This window comes from Nyctibius grandis, chromosome 4 (assembly GCF_013368605.1).
Source record: "Nyctibius grandis isolate bNycGra1 chromosome 4, bNycGra1.pri, whole genome shotgun sequence".
In the NCBI taxonomy this organism is placed as follows: Eukaryota; Metazoa; Chordata; class Aves; order Nyctibiiformes; family Nyctibiidae; genus Nyctibius; species Nyctibius grandis.
This window is the reverse complement of record NC_090661.1, coordinates 82,662,130-82,674,860: the sequence shown is the minus strand read 5'-3', so window position 1 is coordinate 82,674,860 and position 12,731 is coordinate 82,662,130. Positions and strand designations below refer to the sequence as shown.

The 12,731-nt window shown below is 48.3% G+C and overlaps 1 protein-coding gene across 3 annotated transcripts; it reads right to left on the bottom strand.

The window, feature by feature from the left end:
- Window positions 1-6,384: 6,384 nt before the first annotated feature.
- CYP2C18 (cytochrome P450 family 2 subfamily C member 18) lies at window positions 6,385-12,196 on the bottom strand. 3 transcript variants are annotated; one of them, XM_068399667.1, is made up of 9 exons: window positions 12,017-12,196; window positions 11,505-11,667; window positions 10,919-11,068; window positions 10,454-10,623; window positions 9,892-10,059; window positions 9,230-9,371; window positions 8,625-8,812; window positions 7,327-7,468; window positions 6,385-6,635 (listed from the first exon to the last, which is right to left on the bottom strand). In XM_068399667.1, the coding sequence occupies exons 1-9, from the start codon at window positions 12,194-12,196 to the stop codon at window positions 6,454-6,456; spliced, it is 1,485 nt and encodes a 494-aa protein (XP_068255768.1). In that variant the 3' UTR covers window positions 6,385-6,453. The 3 variants fall into 3 exon arrangements, with proteins under 3 accessions (XP_068255768.1, XP_068255767.1, XP_068255769.1); XM_068399666.1 differs by having other exon boundaries at window positions 9,892-10,068; window positions 10,463-10,623; XM_068399668.1 differs by lacking the exon at window positions 9,892-10,059 and having other exon boundaries at window positions 10,463-10,623.
- Between the last annotated feature and the right edge of the window lie 535 nt (window positions 12,197-12,731).

Genomic DNA, 12,731 nt, shown 5'->3' with positions numbered 1-12,731 from the left:
GGGACTTTATCTCCTTCTACTGTATGTAGAAGGTCTGACTGAGCAGGGCCAGCTCTATTGATAGAGCCCCTGGTGTTAACTAACCAGGTAGCTTGTGCCAGATGTTTATCCCAGTTTTTAAAGGTTCCACCCCCCATTGCTTTCAGGGTAGTTTTTAACAGCCCATTATACCGTTCAATTTTCCCAGAGGCTGGTGCATGATAGGGGATGTGATATACCCATTCAATGCCATGCTCTTTGGCCCAGTTGTCTATGAGACTGTTTTTGAAATGAGTCCCATTGTCTGACTCAATTCTCTCTGGTGTGCCATGTCGCCACAAGATTTGCTTTTCGAGGCCCAGAATAGTGTTCCGGGCAGCGGCATGGGGCACAGCGTATGTTTCCAACCATCCGGTGGTCGCCTCCACCATGGTAAGCACATAGCGTTTACCCTGGCGGGTTTGAGGGAGTGTGATATAGTCAATTTGCCAGGCCTCCCCATATTTATATTTCAACCACCGCCCCCCATACCACAAAGGTTTTAACCGTTTGGCTTGCTTAATTGCGGCGCATGTTTCACAATCATGGATAACCTGTGCAATAGAGTCCATAGTTAAGTCCACCCCTCGGTCACGAGCCCATCTGTATGTTGCATCTCTCCCTTGATGTAGTCTATGCCAAGGATGCACGGAGCATCTGGGCCAGTCACAATGGGGTGCTTTTTCCATTCATTTTTAGTTAGGCTCACTTCGGCCTCCAATACAGATAACACTTGAGATCCTCCTGTTACTCCTGAAATGCTGATAGGTTCTGCCCCTTTACGATCCGATGGCATTAGGGTGCACTGTGCACCAGTGTCTACCAGGGCTCGATACCTTTGTGGTTTTAATGTGCCAGGCCATCGAATCCACACAGTCCAATAAACTCGGTTGTCCCTCTCCTCCACCTGGCTGGAGGCAGGGCCCCCCTAATTAAGAAATGGATTCGTGCTGCTCACAGGGACTGGACCTTCATTTCTCCTATTCACACTTGGGAAAAAGTGATTTGAGGCCCATCTACCCTGGCTGGGGTCCTGCTCACTGGTAACTGGAGCAGCCATCCTCCTAGAAAAATTCTCTCTGGTATTTCTTTTAGCTTGCAACTCACATACTCGTGCCTGTAGGGTACTGGTAGGTTGTCCATGCCATCTGCTCATGTCCTCCCCATAACCACGCAGGGCAAACCACAGGATACCTCGTGATGTGTTCCGTTTCCTTTGAGCTGGTCCTGTAGGAGAACGTTTTCTCCTAACAGCTGCAACGCGCGCCTGTGTAGGTAGAGAGTCAAGTTTATTCTCGATCATGGACAGTTTGTCTGACAGTTGTTTAAATGAGTCCTTGTTTTCCTTAGTCAGTTTTTCCACAGCCGAGATGCGTGCCTGCAGTGGGGAAGAAATACTATCTTCATACTGTCGCATACAGTTAGCCATTTCACCCACACTAGATCGTGCCATAGCATCTTCTCCCCATACTAATATTGGCAATGTATGGGTGTATGTCGGCGGAGCATTCTTCACAACCTTCCGGAACATGGATCAGTTGCATTCCACTTCATCAGGATCTACAGGATCTACAATGTCCCGTGGGTGTCTATAAATGATCTCTTGCACAGCCAGTTCTCTAAGGTAGTTAATACCTTTTTCTATAGTGGTCCATTTGCTTAGGTGACTCATAACGTCATCTTTATAGGGATACCTGCTCTTTACAGCTGACAAGAGTCGCCTCCAGAGACTGATAGTGTTTGACTTTCTTGCGAGCGCCTTATCAATACCACCATCTCTGGACAGGGATCCCAACTGTCTGGCTTCTCTGCCATCTAATTTCATGCTGTCTGCCCCATTATCCCAGCATCGGAGCAGCCAGGTAATAATAGGTTCACCGTCATAACGGCTGAAGTCTTTCCTTATGTTTCTCAGGTCCTTCAGGGATAAGGAGTGGTAGGTTATCTCTACGTCCGAGTCCTCCTCTTGTGATAGTTCTGCTTTAGAAGGACCTTTCTTCTGTGATGGGTCTGCTTTAAAAGGACTATCAAGGAAACCCTCATCTGTGTTGGGCCCTAACTCTGCCTGAGAAGGGCCCTCACCTGGGTCATACGATGGCTCTGCCTTAGAAGGCTCTGAGTCATCATCCTCCTCTTCACGAGCTGATTTCTTTTGGCATTTCTTCCTGGTTACAGGAGCAATTGGTACAGATTTGATAGATGCTGGGGTCTGAGTAGATGTAGTGGCTGTCGTGGGAGTGCTGAGAGTCTGAGTAGCTGCAGTGGCCATCTTAGGGGGTGTAGCAGCTGTGGTACAGGCTGCCGAGGTGTTAGTGGGTTTAGTGGCTGTAGCGACAGTACACACTGTAGGATCTGAGGTGGCTGCATAACACCTACAACTGTCCCTGCACCGATATTTAATCTTATCCCACATCAGAAACACATTCAGGACAAACAAAAATAAAAACATGCCACCTAGACAGCACCATCGTAATTTTGCAAAATCTAGTGGAATCAGCTTGGCAGAAAAGGAGAAGGTACTATTTCCCAAAGTAAAACTGGAAGTGTGATCATCAACAGAATCAGCTAAAGGATGCCTGGAGCATGCAGATGAAGTCGCTGCTACTGGTTTGCTATTAAAGCTGCCCATCATTGTGTCATAGAGATAAGAGATCGGAATAGTAACTGCCCAGTTTATCACAGCATAAATCAGTATCAAACCCCATACCAAAACAATACATTTTGACCAGCGCCCACTGCTAAACTGCATGTAAACATTCATAAGAAGCAAGCAATAACACAGTGCCCACGGCAGGTAAGGCATCATTGCAATACTCAACTGTGAAAGAAACTCCATAAAAAGATGAGATAACACAGCATTCAAAAATGACATCACCATCTTCACTATCTGTTTTAACTTTCCAACTCCTGGTAAATCTCAAAGGAAGAAATCTGATATTCTCTCAGCTGAGCTCTCCGGGTCTCCTCCCACCAGAGCCAGGATTCAACTTATCAGAGCAACCTGTTGGAGCTTCTCTCGAGCCCCATGTTGGGCACCGATAAATCTGTCACGGTTTAAAGCTGGGCTGGCTATTAACCAGGTGGCAGATGCTCTCTGTTAACCCTCTCCCCCCCGCCCCAAGGGAAAGGGAAAGGGAAAAGGGAGAGAGACTTATGGGTTGAAAAGTTAAAACAGTTTTAATAAACTATAATAATGAAAAAGAGTATAATAACAATAATAATAGAAATAATCAAATATATACAAATATATACAAAGCCAAGACTGAGAGCTTGGAAATCCTCCTCAGGCAGAGTTGCTCCCCCAGCACGGGCAGAGGGGAAAATGCAGTACCTCCCCCCAGCACAGGCAGAGGGGAAAAGGCAGTAGCTCCCCCCAGCACGGGCAGAGGGCAAAATGCAATAGCTCTCCCTGCCATCACACCTGCAGGCTTTTAACTGGAAAATTGGCAAAGCTGGTACCAATCAGTGGGAGACAGGAGGGCCCCTCCCTCCTGGGCCCCACCTCCAGGAGGCAGTGGGTTAGTGATAAATAGGAAAGTGAGAATGACGTGTGTGGGATGGAATACCTCGTTGGTCAATCTTGGGTCACCTGCCCTGTCTGCTCCTCCCTGCAGCTGCGACCCCCCCTTTGGCTCTTCACTCGTAAGCAGTGAGGAATTTAGCAGTGACCTTGGTTTCTCTAAGACTAATTGGCCTGGTTTGGGCCAAACCAGGACACAGAGATTATTTCCCTGTAGTTGCTGGTTAACATCATCTTTTTTTTTTTCTGGGTGTAAATTTGAAAGTGAGGGTTTTCCCCTGTGTTAAAAGACCAGACAGAATTCGGTGTTCTAATAAAGGCAACACTCAGACATTGAAATTTCCTCTCCGCAAGGTCATTCTCATGAGCAGGCATCAAGTGGGCCCTGTGATTGCTCCAAATGAAAAAGCATGTTGGCATCCAGCTTAGAATATGTTGGATATTATCACCTGTGTGGTTATTTATCCCTGGAGTATGTCCTGAGTTCTGGATCCGTTTAGTAACGGAACATTTTCTCACTGCCATGTGCTTCTTATGCACTTGTTTGTGAATTGTAGATAGATGATGTTTGTCACTGTTTTGTTCATTGCTTCAGACAAATCAACATCCCAATGGGCAGGAAGAACATGCATATGAATCATCCCCTCCCAGACCACCAAATGTAAGTCATCTATTAACTGATTCTCAACATAGCACACATGCTGCTGAGTGAGTTACTAAATGGAGGACTGGCTTTAAGGATAGCCCTAGACTAATAGAGAGTTCATGGTAATCTCTCTCCCTATGTTTGCCTGGGGATCTCACATGACTGCTGTTTCTGGTTGCATGTCTGTCCATTTGATGCAATCCCAGATGAGAAGCCGGCAATGGTTTGCCATTGTTTTAGAGTACACAGGCATTAGAACTGCGTCCTGCATGGGCAATAGTGGAGGGAGAAGGAGGGATGAACCTGAGATGCAAGCAAATATGACATATTCTTCAAAGTACTGCTAAACGTTTCCAAAGGGAGGTGGGAATTCTTGCATACTGTATTCTCTGCAGTACTCACAAGGTCTCCGAGTACCTTGTGACAACCATCACAGCAATGATATTTTGCCTCTAGGACTTTTATATGACCATGATGCAGGGGACAACAAATATCTATGTAAATGAAGATCAAGACCAGCACTGCAAACTGGACATCCAAACACAACCAAAGCTCATGAGGACAAAGAAGCCCAGAAGAGAGTCACCTGTGGTGGAATCTGTTTATGAAAACCATCCACCCTATCACTGAAAGAAAAGCACCAAATAGTGGCTGGGGCCAGAAATAACAGACACAATCCTTTTCCTGGACACCAGGGGTCACATGGTTGCAGTTTATGAACAAGAGAGTTTTCTCTTTGTGCATACATGAAATTCTATGGAGAACAGGACAAAGAGACTTTGGATGGGGAAGGAACTTGTTTGCAATGATACCACTGAGATTCAGAAGCAAAATCAGATTCCCCTGGAGTATCCACGCTCTCTGGGAGATATGGTTTTGTTGTCCTCCTAAATGAATTAATTTTAATAAAGAACATCTAAGTCCTTGCAGTGATACTGATGGTAGAAAAGAGCAGCCAGAGAGTTGGTTGGAGTCCCCATCACTCAGGTGTCTGAGCTCCTCGAAACAGCCTGCAAAGACAGGTATGCACTCTTCTTTTCATGTAGCAGAAGGAGCCCAAACCATAAGTGAGATCAAGTGATACGCCCAAGAAAACCGGAAGGAGAATACAACTCCAACTGCAGAACTTAGCCCCCATGATGGCAACTTCCCTTAGTGCTCAGCTGTTCCTTACCTGCAATGGCCTTTCACTCAGGCTGTTCTTTCCTCTGTACTTTGGCATTTCAGCTGGGAGGGAGGTGGGGTGGGAGTGTGATTCAGGCAGGAGACACCATCCAGAGAAATTATCTCCTCAGCAGCCTCGTCTTGATTCATGTTGGGGAGCTGAGTGGCCACAGTGACAGGAGGGATTGTGCTGGCAAATGCTTCAGGGAGAGCAGAAGGCTTGCGGGAGATGGTGGGAGGAGGACAGAGAGGAGCCATAGGGAAGGTGCGCCCAGCTTGTGGAAAGGCTGGGCCATGGAGTGCCTGAGAAATGAGAGGAGCCCCCAGGATCAGCCAGAGGTCCCATCGAGGGGGTAAAGCTGCAGGAGGGATGCTGCAGCTGTCCATCTGGCTGTGGGCAGCAGGACTGGCAGCCCCAAGAATAGCAGTTAGAGCTGCTGATAGTCCCCAAGCTGCAGGACTCCCTTCCCCTCCCACACCGTGAGCCTTCCCGACTGGTGTTGTGATGCAACTGGACAGGGACTCCTTGCAGCCAGCAGCAGTGTGTCCAGTGGATGAAGCAGGTAGGACCCTTGCCCCGGGAGGGACAGCCCTTGCCACAAGGTGCTGGCCACAGGTGCTGCAGACCTACTCTGCAGTGGAGCAGCAGATGTGGGCGCTGCCCCAACCCAAAGAAAATAGTGGCTCAAATCCTCATAAATAGATTTTTCTTTATTGGGTCATTAATGTACACACATGCATCACTATCCATCTGCAAAGCGTGCTGCTCTTGGTGGGACACATGCTGCGGGAGAAGCAGGTTGTGGGCAGCCATGGGAGCCCTGTTTGTGACAAAATCAGCTGTTTGATGCAGCCACTGAGCTCAATGAGTCCGTGGACAGACCGTCAGCGCAACAGGCTGCAATATCACCCAGGGCCTCCCTGCGATGTGGTGAAGCAGTTGTGGGAGGCTTTGAAGGTGTCTACTCTGTGCATGTACCTGTGTTTGGGCTGCCTTCCTGGAGGCCTTGTAAAGGTGGGCCAACGCTCCTGATGTTGGTTTTAGTAAGGGAGATGTAAAGGAGTAGCCAGGTTCAGGACACCGTGGAGAATGGTTTTGTGCTTTTCAGCGGGGTAGAGCACAGAGCTGGTAGGCAGGAGGTACGTTGCCTGTCCCACTCAGTGTCGGGGTTATGTTGAGTTCCTCAGGGTCAACGACAGGCTTCAAGGTAAAGTTTTGCAAGATGGTGGCTGTGAATAAGAATATCTCCATGCGTGCCAGGCCCTCTCCAGGGCATATTCGCTTCCCTGGAAGTCAAAACAGCAAATAGCACTCAACAGGTGTTGCTGAGTAGACCAGAGTTTGTACTAAGTAGATGTTGTTGTGCAGCTTTATTTAACAGATACAGCAGTGAAATGACTGTCAGGATTACTAAGGACATTTGCAAGAGAATAGTGTGTTGGAGAAAGACCCTTGGCAGTTTGGTTGGGTGCGTGAAGGAAGAACAGGAGCAGGAGAAGTCTTAAATGTGGAAGGGACATCACAGGAGGCAAGGTGAGAGAGAGCAAGGTGACGTAAAGCACGGGTGAGAAAGCAGAGGGTTGGAGCTTTTGGTAGGTGAGTCGTTGCATGTAGCCTGAGAGGTGCTTAAGAGGTGCTGGGGAAAAGTGGAGCTACCATAGAAAGACAGGTTGATTAAGAATTCCTTTGGTGGTTGGAAGGTGACAGGTGTTTTAGAAGTGTCAGTGGGTCCTATTCACATCATTACATTAGCAGCTCCTAGTAGGAGGTTTGAGAAGCCACCAGGCCTGAACAAGATGGGAGATGCAGCTGGGGAAGGTAACAGCAGGGAGGAGTTATCCAGAGAGGAGCGAGCCCCAAGGAAGCACCAGTGGGACCATACTGGGAAGAGGAAGTGTGTGTTATAGGGAAAGGCAGGGTGGTCACCAGAGGAGGAGGTCAACAGAGAGAGGAAGAGAGAGAAAGCCTGTGCTTTACCTGCTGAGAAGGGCATGAAGAACTCGCTCTTCCTAAAGGCGCCGTTCTTGTTCAAGAAATGTCCAGGGTTGAACTCATTTGGGTTTGGAAACTCTTTACTGTCATGGAGGACAGAACTGAGAATGGGAAAGATTGTGGTGCCCTGAGGTAACACAAGGAGAAGAGCAGAACATGAAGGGAAGGTGAGTTAGATCACTTAATCTGACTGCCTGCCAAGTCAAGACTGAGCTTTCCAGCACAGCCCGACCAGAGCCTTTGGTTTCCCTTTGGGGACACTTCCTTTGGGGAGGCAGCTTTAGGGGGACCCTGCTAGATGTCACAGCAGGGACAGTTCTTGGCTGCTCTTCCTCAATGCTCTTTCTCACTTTCAGACCATTTATCCTCACCTTGCTCTGGTCAGCTGGGGAAACCCCACCTAATTCTTTCTCTTTCTTAGCATTTCACAGTAATGAACTTGTAGATGCACTATGTTCCTTCTTTTCTGTGAGCCTCAAAAAACAAAAGCACACGAGGTTGTGGAAATGAAGCTCTCTTCCCCTCTCCTGACAAAGTTGTTCTGCCATGATTCTCTTCCTTCTTCCTGACCAGCCATTGATGGGGGGGCTGGGATAAATAATCCAGCAGTGATGACACAAGAGTCCTCTGCTGAAAGCTGTGTCTTGCCTTTTGATTTTACATAGCTGAAAATCGGAATGCCAACAACCCGTGTGCTGCTGTTCCCCTGATGTGCACGGTCACTCAGAAGAGCAATGAGCGTTGTTGCAGTGGGCCAGGCCAGGCCAGGCCATGGGTTGCTCTAGCCCATCAGCTTGCCTCTGGCAGTGGCCAGCAGTGACTGCCTCAAGTGTGTAAGAACAGGGCAAAGAGGTTTCGCTTGTTCCCTTGAATGCAAACATAGCTTCCACTTTCTGTGCTCAGTAACCACCAACTGACTTTGCGTCCAAGCATGTGCACAAGCTCTCTTGGACAGTGGTGAGCAGTTCCACGGCTTTGCTGCCTTTTGTGTGAGGAGTCACTGCTCTGTTTTTTTGTGAACCCACTGTGTTTCTGCAGATAGGTAAAGCTACAGAGCAAGTGAGCAAAGGTGTTGGGCAGAGCTACGGTTCCAGTCTTGCCCCATGGAGCAGCAACAAAGGATTGCAAGTGAGCTACAGGATCCTGAGGATAAAACCTTCATGAAAGGCTGGGTGACAACAAGGTCAGGCCACAGCATTTCTAGCTTCTGGCTTGTAACTGACAGCCTAAGAGCAAAAGTGGTGCCACCTTGTTGTTGAACTTGAGGTGGCTTGCCCACTAACCTTGGGAATGACGTACTCTCTGAAGCAGGTGTCTTTGGTCACAGTGTGAGGGAGACCCAGGGGGATGAGGGAGATGAAGCGCTGGATTTCATGGACCACCGCATCTGTGTAGGGCATCTGGGGCCGGTCAGCCACACAAGGTCTTCGTGATCGTCCGACTACCCGGTCGATCTCTTCTTGAACTTTCTCTGTCATGGGAGGCACAAACCATAAAATGGGTAAATAAAACCAAACCTACCTAAACAGGTTTCCCTAAGCTGTCCACAGATCACAGATGACAGGAGCAGTTATGCTGGTTTTGGTGTTGACTAGAACACAGCTCTACTGTGGCCCACGCCCTCCTAGTGACTTGGCTAAATGGGAGTACTGGGAGATAAAGATGTGGACACAGTCAAGTCCTAGCCTGTGAGAGGAGTGCAGCTGATGATGATGCCAGTGAAGCTAAGGGATCTCTAACGGCCACCCTGGGGAATGACGGTGCAAGGACTTTCCTCATTTGGGTAAAATGTGAGAGAGAGAGGAGAAAAGTTGGGAGAAGGATGTGGTGTTAGACACGCGCCCAGGCCAGGGGAATAGCTAGAGAAGAAGAGGCCACAGACTGGTACCTTGTATCTTCGGGTATTTGAGAAGAAGCAGAAGCCCATATCTTACGGTGGTGCTAGTTGTCTCAGTTCCGGCAGTGAACAAGTCGAAGGTGCTGGTTATCAGGTTCTTCATATGGAAACTGGAACTGGGATGCTCTTTCTCCTAGGGAAAAGGCTGGGCTCTTTCTCCGGCTGAGCTGAGAAAAGTGGCCCTTTCTTGTGTCATCCCAGGCTTTCCTTTTCACCTAGAGCTGTTGCATTTCTCTGCTAAGATGCAGCAGCCATCTGGGACATTCCAATGCTACCTTTGTGCAGTAAGCTCAACCCCAGAGCAACCTTCTTTCAAGCTGTGCACCAAATGGTATGTAGCTGCCTGTTTGCCCTTGCTGTGCCAACTGCTTTCCAGTGAAAGAACTGCAGGACCAGACTGCAAATGTCCCTGTTTCAGTGAGAGCAGATGAAGGTCTTGCTGTCCAAGCAGCTGCAGGTAGTGGCTGGTGAGTGTGCAAACCCAGAGCTATAAGCTCTAGCATAGACAATATCTGGGGTATTGCTAGTGTCTTCCCACTGCACAGTCCAGCTGCCTGGGAAGGGGTCCTCCCAATGTATGTGTTACTTGAGAGGGAAGGAGCTCAGCGTAGGTATGTTTGGGGATGAGCTGGGGCTGTATGCTGTCTCCTTACCTCCTGCATTTTGCTGAGGAAGCAGTCAATGAAATCCTGAGGGGAGCTGGGATCTAGGGAAGCTTGGTGCATCTTCACCTCCTCTGACACAAAGGCTTTTAGAGCATCAAATTCCGTGAATATTTTGTTGTGTGGGCCAGGCAAGTAATCCAGGATATTTGAGAACATCTGGTAGAGCTAGAAGGAAATAAAACAGGAAGGTCCCAAACATGACCATTGCCCCATCCTTTGATATTAGCAAAAAGCCTAGGAAGGCCACAACCCTCTAAACTGAGCCGAGCAGAAGGGCTATGAGGCTGGGCAGTCTGACAGGGCGGTAGGGGCTTGCTTCATAGTAGTAGGAACCTTAGAGGTGGAGAAAAAGGGTGTTCAGGACTAGAGGGAAGCTGCACTTAGCTGGCAAAAGCCAGCTCCATTGGTGAGGGTGTTTCTTGCTCTTGAATGAATGCCCTCCTGTGCAGCAGAGCATTGATGGGGTCCTAGTTAGAAAATTGAAATGGGACTTCATTGGGAGGAGGCTTTCTGCTCCCCTGGGAGAATGTTGCCACTGTGAAATGTCTACTGAATGTACCTGTCCCCAGTGAGAGTTCATCATCTCAAAGATATTGTTCATGTTGTTCATCAGGGCCAGGAACTTCTTGTCTTTATAGTCATATCGTTTCCCAAATACAATGGAGCATATGACATTGGAAACAGCACAGCTCAGCATGAAGGTTGGGTCAAATGGTGTTCCTGTGATTTCAGAAAAGTTACAAACCATAAAAAAACCCAAAACAATACTATGGTTACTGTGGGTAACCTGAGCTCTGATTGTTAGTGGAAATATCAGATCACAGTCTCTGAGTGACACAGAAGGGTCCTCCAAAAAGAACAGTAGGTGATCACAGAATTATTTACTGCTTTGTAATGAAGGGTAGCTGGTGCATGAACCAAACACATGAGAACTTCAATTCTGTGCTAAAGACATGGGGTCCCTTAATACAGTCCTTTTTTTGCAAACATAAGCTATATTAAAAATGGACCATACCCTTTGTTTTGTTGATCTCTTCCAGCAAGTACTCAGTTTCCTCCTGGATCCTCTCTTCAATGCTCCTCTTCCCCATTCCAAAGTTGCGCAGAGTGGTGAGAGCAAACCGCCGAACTTGTAACCACTGCTCGTTGTTGCTAAAAACAATCCCTGCAGAGGAAGAAGGAAGAGGGAAGACCTGGCTTCGGCATACTGGGTGTGAGATAAACAGAGGCTCACGGTGACAGTGAATCCTGTCCCTGGGAGAGCACTGAGGTCCTATAGTCCAACTGCCTGGTTTTGGCCTTCTCCACCATATACCCAACCTCCTTGTGAACAATTCATCACTCATATCTGCACGTAATTTCCCTTGCTGCAGCTGGTGGCTGTTGCTGCTTGCCCTTTCATTGCTCATTGCTGGCATCAATCCGGCTCTATTTCTCTGCTACCCTCTTTGGTGATGGAAGCCAGCAATAACAGCCCATTCTGTCTTCCCTTCTCCAGGTGGATCCACCCACTTCCCACAGTCTTCCCTCGTGCATGGTACATCTGCCGAATGCACCCTCAGCCCTTCCCTTCTCCGAAGGAGCTCAGTCAGCAGACGTACCTAATCCATTGTTAGCCCTGTCTCCTATTGGCATGTGTCCTCTGGTAGCAAACTCGTCCCCACGATCAACCAACGCTTCTTTAACCACATCATGTCCGTGCAGCACCACCACTGGCTCAGAGCCCAGGTGCACTGTGAACACTGATCCATACTCTTCACTGAGCTGTCAAAATGCAAGAGAGAACATGGCCATGGAGCAGATAGATAAGGAGGAGGAGTTGAAAAGTGGCCTTGCTGCTGCATCCCACTGCAAGCAGTGCAGCCTCACAGACCAGCAATGTCAAGATTTGGTCCTCTCATCATAAATGTGGGTGTGGAGAGGGTTCCCAGCTATCAGGCCCTGGACAACAATGGCAACAGCAGTGAGAGGGAGCAGCTGAGATCCCCAGGACTTTTCTGCTCCTCTGGGCTTGCTACTCATCAAGCTATGGCCACAGGTTGTCTTCATGCACAGGTCCCATACATTTCTTGCCCACAGAAGAAAGTAAGAGAGAAGAAGAAAGTGGCCTTACCTTCTGGAGGCTTTTGGCTAAGTTCTTTGGTTTCACCTGCAGCACATTACCAACGATGGGAAAGGGAGCCGGTCCTGGAGGCATCTTCCCCTTTCCAGACCTCCTTTTCCATGATGCAAAGGAGAACAGGCAAGCTATGCAAACCAGGAGGACAACAGTGGCTGCTCCCAGGAGCTCCATTTGCTTCTGTGGCTCAGGAGGGAGTGACTCTGGCTGCCAGAGCCCGAGTTTATATACTGAAGGGCTACTTTAGCTATGTTAGCTCAACAGCAGGTTTTAGATCACATGGCAGTTAGTCAACTTTACTAGTCAATCATTTGTTAGACTGCCCTGTGTTATGAAACTAGGACTTCTCTCGGTGTTAATTGGTCATCGAAGACACGCCTTATCTCAAACAACTGCAGAGGTTAAGAAATTTGTAATGTGCTCATAAAACTTGTTTTCTTTCACCTAAAGTTCATTGTTAAAGAGATCACACTCGGGGCGCACTCTTCTACTGAGGTGCTCCTAGAAATTCATTGTCACGAGAGCATCTTCCAAGCACTTGAGTGCCATTTGGTTTTTCTATTCTTCGGTATTGAGCGTTCGGAAGGAACTGGCAGACGAACTTGCCAAACCACTCTCTATTATCTACCGGCAGTCCTGGTTAACTGGAGAAGTTCCAGCTGACTGGAAATTAGCAAGTGTAACGCCCATCTACAAGAAGGGCCAGAAG

Bases quoted from the DNA above. Each gene is read 5' to 3' on its own strand.
- CYP2C18 (XM_068399667.1), bottom strand. From the start codon at position 12,196: ATGGAGCTCCTGGGAGCAGCCACTGTTGTCCTCCTGGTTTGCATAGCT. The intron at 11,069-11,504 runs GTACGTCTGCTG...CTTCCTCTGCAG, and splicing joins CAGGGCTAACAATGGATTAG to GGATTGTTTTTAGCAACAAC. The intron at 6,636-7,326 runs GTAAAGCACAGG...TTTGACTTCCAG, and splicing joins CTTCATGCCCTTCTCAGCAG to GGAAGCGAATATGCCCTGGA.